Genomic DNA, 20,751 nt, shown 5'->3' with positions numbered 1-20,751 from the left:
TGCAGTGGGGAAGTTTATTTCAGCTACCAATCAAAATATCTATTAATTGGTAGCATAAATAAATAAAAATAAATAAAGCAAATACAATCATCTCACTGAAGTTACATATTGACATTTGGTTTTAATCATTATACTTTATTCACAGGTAGCTCAGTCCCTAAGAGAGTTGAAAATTGAGATTTAAAAACTTTTTTTAATGTCTTATTTGAATGTTAAAAATTGACTTTTTTAAATCTCCCCAGTCTTTGCAGAGCTAAGATGTGGCTTTAGGCAGCATGTGCTTACCAGAACACAAGAAAAAAAAGAGAGTCAACATAAACTGTGTGACTATTAAGACATATTGGCAATACACAGTCCCAAGATTAAGGGTTTTAAGATCAAGTGCAAGGAAACCAAGAGTTAATTTTGAGACCTGGCCCTTTCCATATCCCACTGTGATCACATATTGCAGTACATATGGCACAATTTACACTGTTTTCAGGAATCCAAACACAACGAGACAAGTCAAGGAAAGATCTTCATCCTTAACTCTATATTTCCTTTCTCTTATTAATTTAGAACAGGACTTTTGTTATTTGAACATATTTTGCTTATTAAAAAAAAAAAGTATTACACCAAAAAGTAGATTATTAAATTATATCCCAGTTCTCCCTTCCATTTCCAAGCATCTTTAGACCTCAGAAATAAAGTCAATGGTCCTTTTGATTTTGCTGATTATATAGTGATCCCCCTGCTCCAACACATACACCCTAAATTACAGAAAGCTAATTTACAGTCTTATTTATGCTGTGCACAGAAGCCTCCACAAATTTTTAATCCCTGCTCTCCTCAAAGCCTCCCTCTCCCAAATCCTCACAAGAAACAGTGCTTAATTTGTAATGAAAGAGGTGCTGGGGCTCAAGCAATTTTTTTTTTTACTTTCATAACTGATGCAGCAAGCCCAGAGGTGCCAGGGCTATGAAATGCCAAGCCTAGAGATGCCGGACTCAGCTCTGGCACAAATTAAGCACGGCAAAAAACCCAGTGTCAGCCTAGAACTGAGGCAAAACGGCCAAATTGGGCTTCCCCTCCATCAGAAGCTGCTTCCGCTACATTTTAAAAAAGCAACGAAGTAGGCAATGGGAGGGAAGAGTATGATACTTCTCAGGACAAAGGGCTGCTTTGACCTCTCCAGTCCACAATACAAATTCTAGAACTTGAATAGGGATTTTCAGGGATTGTAAGTGTGAGCACAGAACAGTCAATAACGTTTTCAGTAGGTTTGAGTAATATGATAAGAATGACAGAACCTGACTAAGCTGTCTATATTATGATTCCCACCAGTTTTAACACTGGTTCAGCTGACCTGGTGGTAATTTTTTTCCATACATTTCCTCAGTGTCAACATCTTTTGTCTCCTCTTCCCACCACTCTGTTAGTGCTTTTTCTTCAGGCTGCTTTCTACATATGGCAAAGCATCCTCAATGCCCTCTTTTTATATTCCTCCTCAAACTCCTCTTTTCTCTAGTTTTGCATCAGGAAGACCACCACTGGGCTCTCCGATCCAGGTTAAGTTTATAGATCTGGCAGTTAGAAAAATATGTATTTATTTGCAAACTGAGCATATATGATATGCAACTCAGAGGCAACAGAATCTCACATGCCATTTTTACAGTTACTTTTCAAAGCAGAACTACATTCCAACATTGTTAATTTCATTATGGACCGAATCTTGAAATCCTTACTTAGGCAAATCTCTCATTGACTCCAACGAGAGTCTTGTTAATCATAGACTTCAGGATCAGGTCCAACATAGTTTGTCAGTTGTCCTTGGGGTCTTTCCTAAAACATTAATGTTTAGCAAAAATACTTTAAAAAAGGAGTGAAATTAGTACCCATGGAAATGAGGAGCTAATTACATTTTGTACAGACAGCCAAAAATATGGCAAGGCTTTAACTTGGACAAATATCACTATAACGATTAACATGAGAAAAACCAAACTCATTTTCACTAATAACAAACAGCCACCAGTATTATAAATAATCATAGCATTTGGGAATGGGAGGGAAGGGACAAGTTATTGGCAGCAGACAAGAAAACCAGACAAGAGCTCCAGGACTTCATCCAAGTAGTTCCAATTAATTTGCTTTCCACTTCTACCACTAATGCAGTGTGGATTAAATAGAATTAGAAAGTGGTTTCACTACTGGCTAAAAAACCTTAACTGTTTTTAATGGTTCAGTGTCCATTAAGAAGGTGATGTTGAATAGGAGTCCACAAAGGTCTATTATTAATCAGCATTTTCATTAATCTGAAGAATGGAGTGGAGAGTATATTAATATCTGCAGATGATAAAGGTCAAAAGGATCACAAATACTCTAGTGACAAGGGATTAAAATACAGTTTATTGAATTTGATTTTATATTGAACTTGGCCATTTTTCCATTTTATTAAATATATACTGTAAGATAGGAAATACAAGTGAGGGCCAGGGAAAAGTAAAGGATGACAAATTAAGACAGATAGTGATTGTCTTACATGCAGCTCAAAGAACTAAGGTGGCATAATATACCCCCTCCCCTTTCTCCCTTATGCTGGTGCTTTATACCACCACTTCTAGTGTGCAGGGAGCAGACAACTTCCCACCCACACAGGTGGATGGGGGCACAGCCTCGACTCCGCACCCTTCTGTGTAGTTATGCTAGTGCATCAGGAAGTGCAAACACGACTCCAGGTTTAGACAACTCTCTCCCAGGGTACTCCAGGGGAAGCACAACAACACATTGCCCAAACTGCAGGGCTAGATCATAATGACACAACCTAGCCATAAAGGAGTAAATGCAATCCTGGCAGAAAAATGCACATGCCACTATAGGTCATGTTAACAGGAGTATATTGTGCAAAATAAATAAGGGTAATTATTCCTCTGAACTCAGAACTTCATTGAGCTTTCGATATCATTTCAAAACTCTGATTAGCTGCAAAGGGTTTAGAAGAAAAAGAACAAAAGGTTAGGGAAATAAATCCAGTAGGGAATGGTTAGGAAAGCTGCCATGTTCAGCTTAGAGAAAAGCAGTACGAAGGATGAATTTAACAATTGTCTACAAATACACAGAGATTTTAAGAAGACAGGCACCAATTATTCTCATTAGTCAGTGAGGACAAACAAGTAGTAATGGGTTTATGGTGTGGTAAGGAAAATGTAGGTTAATTACCTACCCCACAGGAGTGCTGGAAGGATTAATTCATTAATACTTGTAAAACACTTGGAGTTCTTGAATGAAAGGTACCAAGGAAGTTGCAAAATATTGGGGGGAGGGGAAGGGGGAGAGCTGAACATTCAAGCAATGGATCAAGCTGCCAAAGAAGGTTTGTGAATCACCTTCACTGAATATATTCTTAGATAGACTTGACACTTCCCAGAGAGGTTTAGGGATTAAGAATGGACAAGTGACCATCAAAAATCCTTTTTAAACCAAACACCATGTATTCTATTCATCCCAACATTCATTGTAGTCCAGAAGTGGTTTCCAAATTATCCTGTTCCACTGTTAACCAATATACTTCGCACAGTGCTTATTTTAGAAGGATGGAAGATACTGTCTCTTTAAAAAGCCTATATTCAACCTACTATCCACACAGCACAATATAATTTGATGTTTAATACCTTTAGTACACATAATACACTAGTTACACACACTGTACACAGCATTCAGAACCAACAAATTCAACATTGTTTCTAATCTCATAACATTTTCAGACACCAGCTCAATACTCTGAGTCCTAACACCTGATCAGTGCAGACATGTACGAGGAATAAAGAAAAACATGCTGTACGCTAATGAAGTCCAGTCACACTGAATCCAAGTCATTTTCACAGGTCAATTCAACTCATAGTACAACCTAATTCAAAAATCAGTCTGAATATACATTAAAACTTTTCACTCTTAGCTAGCCACAGCTCTCTTATATTGAAGTAATTAATTATTATTATATTAGTTATTGTTAAGGGATGACATTGTGCTCAGTGCTGTACCATATATAAAAATGAATACTGTTCTGGCCCAAAAGACTAAGAAACTGTAAGGTTAATGCTAAATAGCAGCTGTTACTTGTTTAAAAATCATCCTCCAACAAGTGTGATTGTAACACTGTTTAACGTGACTTCCTAAGCATCGTCATTTAATTTGAGCAAGTTTATTATAAAACAATGCACTTTTGATGTAACAATTGTTTCTTCTCAATGAACTCATCACTAAATTCCCTTTGGTTAATAGCTTTGTTCCATTGGGGTACTTTATTAACAATATAAAACTAATGCAAAAAGTTTTGGGATTTGACTATACAATTTTTCATCTTCAACTGAATTTACCTATATAATGATTTTTTTTTATGTTTATGTTTTAAGTGGGTGAAAATGAAGGAAAAAGTCAAGTACCCTAGCAGTTTTAACAGATCACAAGTACTTTGCAAAGGGACCAAAAATTACATTGCGCAAGTCTCTCTCAAGACCAGGCTTGCTCAGTTTACAAGTCAAACGATAAAATTTGTCACAGGTTTCAGAGTAGCAGCCGTGTTAGTCTGTATTCGCAAAAAGAAAAGGAGTACTTGTGGCACCTTAGAGACTAACAAATTTATTAGAGCATAAGCTTTCGTGAGCTACAGCTCACTTCATCGGATGCATTCCGATGAAGTGAGCTGTAGCTCACGAAAGCTTATGCTCTAATAAATTTGTTAGTCTCTAAGATAAAATTTGTAGCTGCTAGCTCTACAAACTCCATCTAGAATCTGAAAAAGCAGCACTTCTGCCTCTGTCAATAACACCAGTACAAGTTTATGTATTCAGAGCTTAGCTGGCCGTTTTCACAATATATGAGGTAGAAAAGAAAATCTCTCACTCTTTAATAGTTTGAATGAGTCAGCAAGGTTAACAAAAGTCAAAATGAGTAAACCCTGCCAAGCCTAATTAAATTTGGATTAATTTTAAGGCAGTATTTTAATAAAAAGTACCTCAGAAGTATTGTTCGGATGGATGGCTTTGCAGCATTTCAATGGATTATTTTACAGTGTCACTTGAGCTGCAGCTCCATCAGTTTGAGACAAAAACCAATCAATTGTTCTCCATGAAGAGCCCCAAACTTTTCAATTCACTCCTCTTGATCCAAAATACCTCTAATGTGGTAACTTTCAGGGAACACAACAAGTCCCATTTTTTTACCTAAGCTTTCTGGGGCTTTTGCTAACTCCGGGTGTAATAAGAGCTGGGGTCTTGATATGGAGGGATCATGTGTGACTGGCGCGAGCAATTCCTATTTTCTGGTTTTGGGGAGGCCGCTTTATTTTGTTGATTAGTATAATTGAATTTGTAATGTAAGAGAGACTCAGAGGTGGGACAGGCACTTAGCAAGCAGTTACAGTAAGTCTCAAAGATTCACAGGAAGTAGATATGCTAAGAAAGCGCCTTTTTTAAAGCAGACTGCACTGACACATAACTCAGTGAATGACTGCACAGAAAAACCTACAAGAGCCACTCTGAGTCACACTACTCTGAAACCAATTGGCTAAAACACTTGATGCTTTGCATATACCTCTTTTAGGACATTTGGTTGTAAATTCTCGAGGGTGCAGCGTGCATTAATCCAGGTTATTTACAATTTCCCCCACACCATGTTTAGAACACTGCTATCATACCTCAACAACAAACGTATCCTATCTGACAATGGCATCCATAAACATGAGTCTCTTGCAAACGGCACATCTACTCGGAAAAGGTGAGACTCAAGCTGAACCTGCACACTATCTGCATTAGTGTTGTCAGGAAACAGAACAATGTGGGCCATGAAGTAGAGTGCAAATTCCTCAAGACTCAAGTTGTGGAAATGTATGCTCCAGAATGCCCTCCCCTTGTAAAACTATTCCCTCACAAATCAGCAGCTTCCTGACTCAATGACACTTCAAAACAGCCCACTCAGACTGTTAGCATCCTCCTACCTCCAGTTAGCCATGCCAACTCTGATTTCCTAGCCCCTAGACATTTGAACTTCAACATCCCTCTCCTATCCCCCCTAGAGACCCCTGCTCTTTCCCTCTCCAAGTTTCAACACTTGCTGCTGTCCTCCCTAGGGTAAGGCTCTTAGGCTGCGTTTACACTACAAGTGCTACTGCAGCGTGCTGCATTATAGACCAGTGTTGTGCAAATGTGGGGTGGGGGAGGGGGAGAGAAAAGAGAAGGATGCAGGGAGCAAAAGTTTCGGAGGGGGGGGGGTTAGGCTACTCCCTAGATCAGTGGTTTTCAAACCCCCCCCCCCAAATTTATAGATTCCTAAAGAGTGTCAAATGGAGGAGCAGACCCCTTTGGAAATTTCAGACAGCGTGCAGACCATAGGTTGAAAACCACTGCCCTATATAGTTTGCTCCTCTGGCCTACTTCCAAGCACAGGTGCTGGCCCAGAGACACAATCCCCCAGAAGGAAGCTACTACACTAGCAGTTGTACCTGGTGAAAGTCTCAGTTCATAACTCATCAGCCTAAAGATGAAAAACAACCCCTCCCCCCAACCCACGTTTCAGACAAGAGGGCAATGATGGGGCTTTTTAAGACTGATTGTATGGCACCCACATGGGTGCCACACACGAGTAACAGTTATCATTGCATTTTACACTTTCCATTAGGAGGGTCTCCGGGCACTTCACTTACATCACAGATTGAAACCTCCAAGTACTGGCTAAACAAATAATACTAAACGCCTAGGTCTTACACAGCACTTTCATCAAAACGATACAAAGAAGGACAGTACCAATATCCCCATTTTACAGATGGGCAAACTGAGGCACAAAGGTGGGACAGGACTTGGCTACGGTCACCCATCATGGCCAGCGCTCTCTCCACTAAGAGACACGGGTCTCAATGGGCTGGCCACTCAATCCAGAACAGCTATTTCAGGGTAAACTGGGGAGGGCTTGGCAGGTACACATGGCAAGGACCCCCTGGGAGTGGACGTAGGGGCATTCTGGGTTATAACTGTGTGTGTGTGGGGGGGGGGGGGGTCAGACCAGGCAGGTACTGAGTGTAACACCCCAGGGGGTGGGGGGGGGGCGCAGTACTGATACCCCCTCCCCCACCCGGGGGTGTGTCCAGCCGGCGGGAACGAGACTCCGCGCGCGGCTCCTCAGACGCCATTTAACGGGGAGGGGGCGGGTACCGGCGCCGTCGCCACACGGGGACGTTTGCCGCCCTCCCCGCCGGGCTCGCCCAGCCTCCGCCTGCCGGGGCAGCTGGTCCCAGCCACCTCACCCCCGCGGCGGGGCCGGAGCCCCGACCCTCCCGGCTCCCGTGCAGCCCCTGCCCCGCTCTCACCTCATCCACCGCCCGGCGGGGCAGGTGCAGCATCCCCAGCAGCAGTTTGAGCTTGACGGCCGAGGAGAGGCCGTGGAAGCAGAGGCGGATGTTGTCGATCACCGAGGCCGTGAGCAGCGAGGCGATGCTCGGCGGCGCCCACAGCTCGTCCGTGGAGCCCAGCTTGTTGTGCAGCCACAGGCCAGTGTCGCTCTCCCGCATCGACGCCATCTTGAGAGCGGGGCGAAAAAAGAGGGGATTCTCAGCGGGCATTTTATGAAGACACCTAAACGAAGGGAGGGTGAGGACCCCTTTGGGCTGCCGTTTCGTTCGTAATCCAAAATGGCGGCGCCCAGTGGAGAAACTCCACCATTGAGGGGGAGGCAAGGAATTCCGTAATCTAAAATGGCGGCGCGCTGTGGGAGAGGAAGCGCCGGCTCTTGAGCAAATCTCCCGGGATGCAAAATGGCGCCTCTCTTCCGTATTGCAATATGGCGGCCCCCTGTTGGGGAGGAGGGGAAGCGTCACTGACAGACTGGCTTCCTACCCCTCTCCGCGGGCTGGTTGTGTCCCTAATACTCCCTTGTGGTAGTAAAGGGCCACAGGACGGGTCTGAAGGTCAAGCGTCTTGGAGAGCGCTTCACAGCCAGACGGAGCAGCGGCTCTGAGCCAGGCCCCGCCCTGTGCCCGCTCCCTCTGCCCGTCTCTCTCCCTCATTCATTTCTTCCCCCACCTTCACCTCCTGTCTCCCCGCCCCTCTTCTCCGTCCATCCGCTCTCCTCCTTCCTCCCACTTCAGCCCCGCGCCTCGCTGGCCAGTACCCAGCACAGCTCTTGCCAGCCAGAGCCCAAGAAGTCTCCTCTCGGCCCTGCGCGGAGCAGCTACCCCGCGCCTGGGGCTGGGCTCTGCCCATTGGACGTTACCGACCGTTTCTGAGTCGGTGGCAGCCTGTTGTATGATAGAGCTGGCCGGAAACGTTTGCTCTGTGTGTGTGTGACACACACACACACACACACACACACGACTTCTGACTCCAACCTCTCCCCGCCACCTTCTTTTGACCAGTCAGCCCGATGCTCTAATCTACACCCTCCACTGTGGTATCTGGGCAACTCACTTCTTTGGTCCTCAGTTTGTTCCCCCCTCTTTCCTTCCTTTCAAAACAACAAACCCAACCTGCCACCAAATTGATAGATGATGGAAATCAACTTGCGGTGCTGTGCTTTGACAGAAGCAAAGTTAACTGCCTTTTTCATCATCTCCCCCAAAGGTGTTAGTGGGGGGTGATGGTGACAGGAGGAAGTCATCTCTGTGTTCACGCCAAAAGCAGGAGAAATAGTCTCTGCAGGTTCTGGGCCTTATAAATACAGCTTAAAATGCTTATTTTAGTATAGCAATAAACTAAATTTAAAATGGGGGAATCTTTCTGGGCATGCCTGGAGACGATGAATTTGGTGACTCTGCCACACTTGGGGATTTTTCAGAAAACCATGCTCATTACAATTGTCTTGCTGTAAAGAGAAGAAAAGGAGTACTTGTGGCACCTTAGAGACTAACAAATTTATTAGAGCATAAGCTTTCGTGAGCTACAGCTCACTTCATCGGATGCATCCGATGAAGTGAGCTGTAGCTCACGAAAGCTTATGCTCTAATAAATTTGTTAGTCTCTAAGGTGCCACAAGTACTCCTTTTCTTTTTGAGAATACAGACTAACACGGCTGCTACTCTGAAAGCTGTAAAGAGAGTTCACAATCTGGTTTCTCTGTGGGAGCTGAGCTGATTGGTACTAGGAGCTCTAGGCACAAACTCTTCTGGAATCTCTACTATTGTGGAATTTGCTATTTGTTAATACCTGAAATGCTGTGTGTCTCGCAGCATCTAAAATTCTGCACATACAGTGCTGATTTGTAAGACAGGTTTCAGAGTAGCAGCCGTGTTAGTCTGTATTTGCAAAAAAAAAAAAGAGTACTTGTGGCACCTTAGAGAGTACTTTGGGGCCAAAAGGGGCTATGTGAATGGATTTTATTATAAATTAGCACAAGGAAAGTCATTTTTTTTTCTTTGTTCTTAGCCAGTCATTTCTGAAATGAGTGCAAGTAACAGATTACTTTGCTAATACCACAAAAGTGTAGGGATAAACAGTCCTGTACAATATTTTAATCCAATACAATTTATTGTGGTTACTTAAAAAAAAAAAAAGAAAAAAAAAAAAAGGGATGCTGTATAGTAAGATTTAACATAAGAACGGCCATTCTGGGTCAGACCACAGGTCCATCTAGCCCAGTGTACTATCTTCCGACAGTGGCCAATGCCAGGTACTTCAGAGGGAATGAACAGAACAGGTAAGTGCCAAATGATCCATCCCCTGTCACCCATTCCTAGCCTCTGACAAATAGAGGCTAAGCACACTGTCCTGGCTAATCTCCATTGATGGACCTATCCTCCATGAACTTATCTAGTTCTTTTTTTGAACCCTGTTATAGTTTTAGCCTTCACAACATCCTCTGACAAAGAGTTCCACAGGCTGACTGTGTGTTGTGTGAAGAAATACTTCCTTTGGTTTGTTTTAAACCTGCTGCCTATTAATTTCATTTGGTGATTCCTCCTTTTTATGTTATGAGAAGGAGTAAATAACGCCTCCTTATTTACTTTCTCCACACCAGTCATGATTATAGACCTCTATCATATCCCCCTTAGTTGTCTTTTGTTGGGGATTATGTTTTCCAACATGCATTACTTTGCATTTATCACAGGTTTCAGAGTAGCAGCCGTGTTAGTCTGTATTCGCAAAAAGAAAAGGAGTACTTGTGGCACCTTAGAGACTAACACATTTATTAGAGCATAAGCTTTCGTGAGCTACAGCTCACTTCATCGGATGCATTTGGTGGAAAAAACAGAGGAGAGATTTATATACACACACACAGAGAACATGAAACAATGGGTTTATCATACACATTGTAAGGAGAGTGATCACTTAAGATAAGCCATCACCAACAGCAGGGGGGGGGAAGGAGGATAGTCTGTAATCGAGTGACCAGAGAGATTGAAGTGTTCTCCAACTGGTTTTTGAATGTTATAATTCTTGACGTCTGATTTGTGTCCATTCATTCTTTTACGTAGAGACTGCTCTCTCTGGTCACTCGATTACAGACCTGAGAGTGGCTATCCTTCAACAAAAAAGCTTCAAAAACAGACTCCAACGAGAGACTGCTGAATTGGAATTAATTTGCAAACTGGATACAATTAACTTAGGCTTGAATAGAGACTGGGAATGGATGAGTCATTACACAAAGTAAAACTATTTCCCCATGGTATTTCTCCCCCCCCACCCCCCACTGTTCCTCTGATATTCTTGTTAACTGCTGGAATTAGCCTACCTTGCTTGTCACCATGAAAGGTTTTCCTCCCCCCCCCCCCCCTCCCCCCCGCTGCTGGTGATGGCTTATCTTAAGTGATCACTCTCCTTACAGTGTGTATGATAAACCCATTGTTTCATGTTCTCTGTGTGTGTATATAAATCTCCCCTCTGTTTTTTCCACCAAATGCATCCGATGAAGTGAGCTGTAGCTCACGAAAGCTTATGCTCTAATAAATTTGTTAGTCTCTAAGGTGCCACAAGTACTCCTTTTCTTTTTGCGAATACAGACTAACACGGCTGCTACTATGAAACCTGTCATTGAGTAGTTGCCACCTCACAGTTTACCTCTTTTTCCAGACCTTTTATGAATGTATTGAACAGTACTGGTCCCAGTACAGACTCCTGGGGGACACCACTATTTACCTCTCTCCATTCTGAAAACTGACCATTTATTCCTACCTTTTGTTTCCTGACTTTTAACCAATTACTGATCCATGAAGAGCCTTTGAGGGAACTTGTCAAAGACTTTCTGAAAATCTAAGTACACTGTATTCACTGGATCCCTTTTGTCCACATGCTTGTTGGACCCCCTCAAAGAATTCTAGTAGATTGATGAGACATGATTTCCCCTTTTACAAAAACCATGTTGACTCTTCCCCAGCAAATCATTTTCATCTATGTGTCTGATAATTCTGTTCTTTACTATAGTTTCCAACCAGTTTGCCCATTACTGAACTTAGGCTTACCCGCCTGTAATTGTTGGGATCGCATCTGGAGCCTTTTAAAAATATTCACGTCACATTAGCTATCCTCCAATCATCTGGTGCAGAAGCAGATTTAAATGATAGGTTACGTAAGCACTGTTTGTTGTTCTTCAATTTCACTTTTAAGTTTCTTCAGAACTCTTGGGTGAATGCCATCTGGTCCTGGTGACTTATTACTGTTTAATTTAATTTATCAATTTGTTCCAAAATCTATTCTGACACCTCAATCTGGGACAGTTCCTCAGATTTGTCATCGAAAAAGAATGGCTCAGGTTGGGAAATCTCCCTCATGAAGACTGATGCAAAGAATTCATTTATTTTTTTCGCAATGGCCTTAAGGGGGATAAGTGCTCCTTTAGCATCTCGATCATCCAGTGGGCTCCGCTGATTGTTTAGAAAGGCTTTCTGTTTCTGATATACTTACAGGGGTTTTTTTTGTTTTTGTTTTTTAATATTACTTTTTGAATCTTTGGCCAGCTATTCTTCAGATTCTTTTTTTGGCCTTCCTAATTATATTTTTACACTTCACTTGCCAGTGTTTATGCTCCTTTCTGTTTTTTTCAATAGAATTTAACTTCCACTTTTTAAAGAATGCCTTTTTGACTCAACTGCTTCTTTGACTTTGTTTATCCACAGTGGCACTTGGTCCTCTTACTACATTTTTTTTTAGTTGGGTAGTATACATTTAATTTGAGCCTCTATTACAGTGTCTTTAAAAAGTTTTCATGTAGTTTGCAGGGATTTCACTTTTGGCACTTTTCAGAGTAGCAGCCGTGTTAGTCTGTATTCGCAAAAAGAAAAGGAGTACTTGTGGCGCCTTAGAGACTAACATTTATTAGAGCATAAGCTTTCGTGAGCTACAGCTCACTTCAGCTGTAGCTCACGAAAGCTTATGCTCAAATAAATTTGTTAGTCTCTAAGGTGCCACAAGTACTCCTTTACTTTTGGCACTGTACCTCTTAATTTCTGTTAACTAACTTCCTCATTGTTGTGTAATTCCTCTTTCTGAAATTAAATGCTACCGTGATGGGTTGCTGTGGTGTGTCACCCCCCCCCCCCCCCAGGGATGTTACATTTTATTATGTTATGGTCACTATTACCAAACAGTTTAGCTATATTCACTTCTTGGACCAGATTCTGTGCTCCACTTAGAACTAAATCAAGAATTGCCTTTCCTCTTGAGGGTTTCAGGACTGGCTGCTCCAAGAAGCAGTCATTTAAGGTGTCAAGAAACTTTGTCTTTGTGTCGTGTCCTGAGTTGACAAGTACTCCAGTCAATATGGGGATAGTTGAAATCCCCCACTATTAGTGAGGTTTTTTTATTGTTGTAGCCTCTCTAATCTCCCTGAGAATTTCAGTCATTATCACCATCCTGGTCAGGTGGGCAGTAGTATATCCCTGCTGCTATATTCTTAGAGCATGGAATTATTAGCTATAGAGATTCTGTGGTACAGTTTGGTTCATTTAAGATTTTTATTTCACTCTATGCTTTCTTTCACATATAGTGCCACCAGCACAAACTATTCTGTCCTTCTGATATACTTTGTACCCTGGTATTACTGTGTCTCATCGATTATCCTCATTCCACCAAGTTTCTATGATACTTAGTATATCAATATCCTTATTTAATACAAGGCACATTAGTTCACCCATCTTATTATTTAGACTTCTAGCATTTGTATATAAGCACTTAAAAATTGTCACATTTTAGCTTTCTGCCATTATGGGATCACACTTCTAGTCCATCGCATGTTGTGCACTTGGACAAATCACTTAACCTTTGTGCCTCTGAGTGAAGTTTTTTATGTGTAACTTCCTTTTTAAAAAAAAAAAAAAAAAAAAAAAACTTTAAAAAAATATTGAAAAAACAACATTATCATGTTGACGCCTACATGGGTCATCGGCTATTTACAGTGACTCGACTGTGAGTGAAAATCTCAGGGCAGACTGTTAGGAAGTAGAGTACAAACCCCAAATTGGCTGTGAATTCTATATGTAGGTTTCACCAACCAATTATCAAGTATAAACTCCTCAGACACCATAACATCCAAACATAAAGTCACAGACATTTCCCTTAGCTACTCCCATCTATCTTGCCACCTATGTCAGCATACCTTTGTGATAGATGGTCCCTTACACCAAGAATCACAGCAATATTCACATTACTTCTACTCCCAAAGGACCAGTCACTTACCTCAGATGTCACAGAAAAGACAATGCTTGTAGCCAACCCTAATAAACTATATAAAGATTTATTAGTTAGGAAAAGAAAATTAGAGTTATTTACATGATTAAAGCAGGTAATCTACATATATGACTTGTCTTCAGCGGGGGGTGGCAGAACAACAAAGTCTTTCATCCGCTGTAACTTCACACAATAATCCAGACCTTTCCTGTGGGGCAGGATATAACACCTTCTGTTGAAGATCAGCACTTCACTATAGTTAATGTCATTCTCATGTCTGGTGATTTACACACCCCCTTTCCCGGGGAGGCTTGAGAATAATATCCTAACCAATTGGTTATAAAATCATCAAAGGCCCAAACCCCTGGATCTTGGAACAATGGAAAAATCAGACAGGTTCTTAAAAGAAGGATTTTATTAAAAAAAAAAAAAAAAAAGAAAGGTAAAAATCATCTCTGTAAAATCAGGATGGAAAATACAGGGTACTCAGATTCAGAACACAGAGGCTCCCACTTGGGGCAAAACCTTAAAGTTACAGAAAACAGGAATAAACCTCCCTCACAACACAGGGAAAATTCACATAAAACAAAAGATAAACTAATCCGCCTTGCCTGGCTTACCTATACTGGTTGCAATATTGGAGACTTGGATTAGGATGGGTTGGAGAAGATGGATTTCTGTCTGGCCTCTCTCAGTCCCAAGAGAGAACAACCACGTAAACAAAGAGCACAAACGAAAGCCTTCCCCCTCCCCTCCCCAAGATTTGAAAGTATCTTGTCCCCTTATTGGTCCTTTGGGTCAGGTGCCAGCCAGGTTAGTTGAGCTTCTTAACCCTTTACCGGTAACAGGATGTTGCCTCTGGCCAGGAGGGATTTTATAGCACTGTATACAGAAAGATGGTTACCCTTCCCTTTATATTTATGACAGCTGCTTTCTCTGTGGCCTTCTCCTTTTACCCAAGCAGAATTAATCTCCCTCCCTTTCTTGTCTGCTTTTTATAATAAAGATCAGTCATTTAAGAAGGGAGACTACTAGACCCATCTTGAAACTCTCTGCTATAACATTACAGAAACCAGGTAGGCAAACCCTTGCCTGAGAACAGAGCCAAACAAATGCAAAGAGGTTATTTGGTGCCAGGAGATGTCACTTTTAACTTTTCTTCAAAGTCAGGCATTAAACTCACTTGTTAAGGACATCTCTTAGGTCTCCTGTGATACAGCCTGTCACTTCCCCTACCAGGCAAGGCTTTTCGACACTGATAACAAATGGCACTCTGTCTCCATCACTGCTGGTAAATTCCCAACTATGAAGATGCATAGGGCTGGAGACTCCAGTTAGGATTCAGACATTGGTTTGAGAACTGGCCCTTTCTCTTAAAATACAGATGATAGATAAAACAAGGACAAAGGAGCTGCAAGGAGTATGTCTGGAGTGAAAGCAGCTGTTATTTTAAGGGGCAGTGTCAACTTGAAATCTAGTCACTTAAAAAGAAAATGAGTTAAATTTTTTTTCAGATGATTTTCCATGCCATTGATTCTCTCTACCACTTTTGTGTGGTCCTACAATCACATTTTCCTATTATATTAGACTTTTTTCCTCCCCTGTTGCTGTGAGACAGATTCCCACAAACAGAGAAAAATGACTGACCCTGTTAGGTGGTGGGGTGTGTGTGGAGAACAGTGAAAATGGCTATAATTCTCTAATAACTTTCAGTTAAACTAATCTTAAATTCTACTTATGAAGGATCTGATATTTTGCTAGACGACAGAGGGATGCACTTTAGTACATCCCACCTAATATACCGTTTCTTATCTCCAGCATTCATAGGCAAGTGTTTCTTGTAAATACTTTTATTTTTCAACACAGATTTAGACAGTGAGGTTGGATTTACTCCAGAGGAAGAGTAATAACCTATAACGTTGTGGTTTCTCAGATGAACTTACAGCATTTAGTATGTAATTATTTATGAATTATTCAGAAATCACTGTTCCCACTTACAAGCTCGGAATATTGTGTTATTGTAAGCAGAATGGAAACTGCTTTGTGCTCACTGACACTTTATCCTGCCCCAAGATGTGCCACAAACATTTTATTTCATTGATTGAGAAAGAGAATCTGTTGAAATATTAGTATGGGATCATGTAAATAAAGACAATTATAATGCATGCACACACAGGGGGCTAAATTATGTTGCACAGGCAGTCTTAATTTTGGCATTTCCTAACTTTTGAGTGCTTGCCTTTACACCCTCAATTCTCTTTTAACATGTTTTTGTTTAGAGAGACAAGGTGGGTGAAGTAATGTCTTTCATTGGACCAACTTCTGTTGGTGAGAGAGACATGCTTTCAAACTTACACAGAGCTCTTCCTCAGGTCACTGTGTCGCTTGAAAGCTTGTCTCTCTCACCAACAGAAGTTGGTCCAATAAAATATATTACCTCACCCACCTTGTCTCTCTAATATCCTGAGAGGAACTTGGCTATAACACTGCATAAACATGTTTTGTTTGTAATTTCTTAGGTTTATAAAACAGCAAAGTGAAAAAAATCTATCATGTGGAAACATAGACATTAACATGAGCCATCAGCAGGGTTGGAATCTTTACCGCCATAGCACAAACCTCTGACATTTCAGCTGATAGCAGTAGTAGGTTATCATCCTGCAGGCTGACTGGCCACTAGACAAGGATGAGACACGCACTTTGCCAGTGGGTTTCACAGATGTTTGCAGAGGAATTGCAAGCTGCAGGTATAGAATCATAGAAATGTAGGACTGAAAGGGACCACAATAGGTCAACTGATCCAGTCCCTTGCACTGAGAGAGGACTAAGTATTATCTGGACGATCTCTGACAGGTGTTTTTCTGACCTGTTTTAAAAACCTCCAATCACAGAGATTCCACAGTCTCCCTAAGGTAATTTGTTCTAATGCTTAACTATCCACACAGTTAGTTAGTTTTTCCTTGCATCTAATCTAAACCTCTTGCTGCAATTTAAGCCCATTACTTCTTGTCCTTTCCACAGTGGCTAAGGAGAACAATTTATCACCTTCCTCTTTATAACAACCTTTTAGGTACTTGAAGACTATCATCATATACCTCTCTAGTCTTTTCTTCTGCAGACTAAACAAACCCATTTTTTTTCACTCTTTCCTCATAGGTCATATTTTCTAGATCTTTAGTCATTTTGTTGCTCTCCTCTGGACTTTCCTGAAGTGTGGTGCCCAGAACTGGACACAGTACTCCAGCTGAGGCCTCATCAGTGCTGAGTAGTGTGGAAGAATTACTTCTCATGTCTTGGTTCCAACACTCCCACTTATACATTCCAGAATTATGTTTGATTTTTTTGGCAATAGTATTACATTGTTGACTCGTATTTAGTTTGTGATTCACTATAACTATATAGTGAAACTTGGGTTCCATTCCAGGTTCTGGAAAGGTGTGTCCTCTAGTGGTCACAGACCCTTCTGCCCCTTTCTTTCTCCCCCCAAAAGACTGACCCCTTTGCCCCTGTCCCAGACCCCTCTCTCTTCCCCTAACTCCCAATCCTAGCCTGAACCCTGGGCTCCTTGTCCCAATCTACCCCATCATATGGTTCTTTTCCCTTCTGGATTCATTAGATTGGTTCCTCCTCTTTGTTCCCTGGATACAGGATGGGTTGAAGAGGATTGTAAGGGAAAATAGGAATGGAAAGAACTTGCAGCCAGAGGGAACAGGGGAGAGACTGGAGAATAGCACTGTCACCAGGAAAAGGCAGGTCTATGTGATGGGGGACTCTTTATTGAGAAGAATAGACAGGCCTGTAACTAGAGCTGATCCTGAGAATAGAAGGGTGTGCTGTCTTCCGGGTGCTAAGATACGGGATGAAGACCTGAGGTTGAAAAGGATCCTCAAGGGAGCGGGAAAGAATCCCCTAATTATCCTTCATGTGGGAACAAATGATACAGCCAGATTCTCGCTGGAAAGTATCAAGGGAGACTATGCTAGGCTGGGGAAGACGCTTAAGGAAATTGAGGCTCAGGTGATCTTTAGCGGGATCCTTCCTGTTCCTAGAGAAGGGCAACAGAGGTCTGACAAGATTATGACTGTCAACAGATGGCTTAGGCAGTGGTGCTATAAGGAGGGCTGTGGGATTATGGCCACTGGGAGGCATTCACGGACAGAGGTCAGTTCTCTCGGGATGGACTTCATCTGAGTAGGGAAGGAAATAGACTTCTAGGATCGAGGCTGGCACAACTGATAAAGAGAGCTTTAAACTAGGAATTGGGGGGAGATGGATGGGAGATGTCCAGAAAATCTCCACGCCAGATTTTAGCATTGAGAGGGAAGAAGATGAAGTAAGAAATGATACAGCCATGGGTAGGAGAATGTATATAAGGAGCGAGGGCGGTGTGGATACTAGTCTAATAGGTTATACTGGCTGTAGAATGACTGTGCCTAATAGGGTACAAAATGTGAGCGAGGCCAAACAGCAAAAATTAAGATGTTTGTACACCAATGCCAGGAGTCTAGGTAACAAAATGGAGGAACTAGAGCTACTGGTGCAGGAAGTGAAACCAGATATTATAGGGATAACAGAAACATGGTGGAATAGTAGTCATGACTGGACTACAGGTATTGAAGGGTATGTGCTGTTTAGGAAAGACAGAAACAAAGGTAAAGGGAGTGGAGTAGCATTGTATATCAACGATGAGTTAGAATGTAAAGAAATAAGAAGCGATGCAATGGATAAGACAGAGTCCGTCTGGGCAAAAATTACATTGGGGAAGAAAACTAGTAAAGCCTCTCCTACAATAGTGCTTGGGGTTTGCTATAGACCTCCGGGATCTAATTTGGATATGGATAGAGCCCTTTTTAATGTCTTTAATCAAGTAAATACTAATGGAAACTGCGTGATCATGGGAGACTTTAACTTCCCAGATATAGACTGGAGGACCAGTGCTAGTAATAATAATAGGGCTCAGATTTTCCTAGATGCGATAGCTGATAGATTCCTTCATCAAGTAGTTGCTGAACCGACTAGAGGGGATGCCATTTTAGATTTAATTTTGGTGAGTAGCGAGGACCTCATAGAAGAAATGGTTGTAGGGGACAATCTTGGCTCAAGTGATCATGAGCTAATTCAGTTCAAACTAAATGGAAGGATTAACAAAAATAAATCTGCAACTAGGGTTTTTGATTTCAAAAGGGCTGACTTTCAAAAATTAAGGAAATTAGTTAGGGAAGTGGATTGGACTGAAGAACTTATGGATCTAAAGGTAGAGGAGGCCTGGGATTACTTTAAATCAAAACTGCAGAAGCTATCGGAAGCCTGTACCCCAAGAAAGGGGAAAAAATTCATAGGAAGGAGTTGTAGACCAAGCTGGATGAGCAAGCATCTTAGAGAGGTGATTATGAAGAAGCAGAAAGCATACAGGGAGTGGAAGATGGGAGGGATCAGCAAGGAAAGCTACCTAATTGAAGTCAGAAGATGTAGGGATAAAGTGAGAGAGGCTAAAAGTCGAGTAGAGTTGGACCTTGCAAAGGGAATTAAAACCAATAGTAAAAGATTCTATAGCCATATAAATAAGAAGAAAACTAACAAGGAAGAAGTGGGGCCGCTTAACACTGAGGATGGAGCGGAGGTTAAAGATAATCTAGGCATGGCCCAATATCTAAACAAATACTTCGCCTCAGTCTTTAATAAGGCTAAAGAGGATCTTGGGGATAATGGTAGCATGACAAATGGGAAGGAGGATATAGAGGTAGATATTACCATATCTGAGGTAGAAGCGAAACTGAAACAGCTTAATGGGACTAAATCGGGGGGCCCAGATAATCTTCATCCAAGAATATTAAAGGAATTGGCACCTGAAATTGCAAGCCCATTAGCAAGAATTTTTAATGAATCTGTAAACTCAGGAATAGTACCGAATGATTGGAGAATTGCTAATATAGTTCCTATTTTTAAGAAAGGAAAAAAAAGTGATCCGGGTAACTACAGGCCAGTTAGTTTGACATCTGTAGTATGCAAGGTCCTGGAAAAAATTTTGAAGGAGAGATTAGTTAAGGACATTGAAGTCAATGGTAAATGGGACAAAATACAACATGGTTTTACAAAAGGTAGATCGTGCCAAACCAATCTAATCTCCTTTTTTGAAAAAGTAACAGATTTTTTAGATAAAGGAAATGCAGTGGATCTAATTTACCTAGATTTCAGTAAGGCATTTGATACCGTGCCACATGGGGAATTATTAGTTAAATTGGAGAAGATGGGGATCAATATGAACATCAGAAGGTGGATAAGGAATTGGTTAAAGGGGAGACTGCAACGGGTCCTACTGAAAGGCGAACTGTCAGGTTGGAGGGAGGTTACCAGTGGAGTTTCTCAGGGATCGGTTTTGGGACCAATCTTATTTAATCTTTTTGTTACTGACCTTGGCACAAAAAGTGGGAGTGTGCTAATAAAGTTTGCAGATGATACAAAGCTGGGAGGTATTGCCAGTTCGGAGAAGGATCGGGATATTATACAGGAGGATCTGGATGACCTTGTAAACTGGAGTAATAGTAATAGGATGAAATTTAATAGTGAGAAGTGTAAGGTTATGCATTTAGGGATTAATAACAAGAATTTTAGTTATAAGTTGGGGACGCATCAATTAGAAGTAACGGAAGAGGAGAAGGACCTTGGAGTATTGGTTGATCATAGGATGACTATGAGCTGCCAATGTGATATGGCTGTGAAAAAAGCTAATGCGGTTTTGGGATGCATCAGGAGAGGCATTTCCAGTAGGGATAAGGAGGTTTTAGTACCGTTATACAAGGCACTGGTGAGACCTCAACTAGAATACTGTGTGCAGTTCTGGTCTCCCATGTTTAAAAAGGATGAATTCAAACTGGAGCAGGTACAGAGAAGGGCTACTAGGATGATCCGAGGAATGGAAAACTTGTCTTATGAAAGGAGACTTAAGGAGCTTGGCTTGTTTAGCCTAACTAAAAGAAGGTTGAGGGGAGATATGATTGCTCTCTATAAATATATCAGAGGGATAAATATAGGAGAGGGAGAGGAATTATTTAAGCTCAGCACCAGTGTGGACACAAGAACAAATGGGTATAAACTGGCCACCAGGAAGTTTAGACTTGAAATCAGACGA

General features: G+C 41.6%; 1 protein-coding gene across 1 annotated transcript in view; it reads right to left on the bottom strand.

The window, feature by feature from the left end:
- Window positions 1-8,286, bottom strand: part of NELFA (negative elongation factor complex member A) — a 33,927-nt gene extending 25,641 nt beyond the window's left edge. Inside the window, exon 1 of the mRNA XM_038400413.2 lies at window positions 7,337-8,286. Coding sequence (XP_038256341.1) covers window positions 7,337-7,588 — 252 coding nt within the window. The 5' untranslated portion in view covers window positions 7,589-8,286. The remainder of the gene's footprint in view (window positions 1-7,336) is intronic.
- Window positions 8,287-20,751: the final 12,465 nt, after the last annotated feature.

This window comes from Dermochelys coriacea, chromosome 4 (genome assembly GCF_009764565.3).
Source record: "Dermochelys coriacea isolate rDerCor1 chromosome 4, rDerCor1.pri.v4, whole genome shotgun sequence".
Lineage (NCBI taxonomy): Eukaryota > Metazoa > Chordata > Testudines > Dermochelyidae > Dermochelys > Dermochelys coriacea.
The sequence above is the reverse complement of the archived record's forward strand: the minus strand, read 5'-3'. Positions and strand labels throughout refer to the sequence as shown.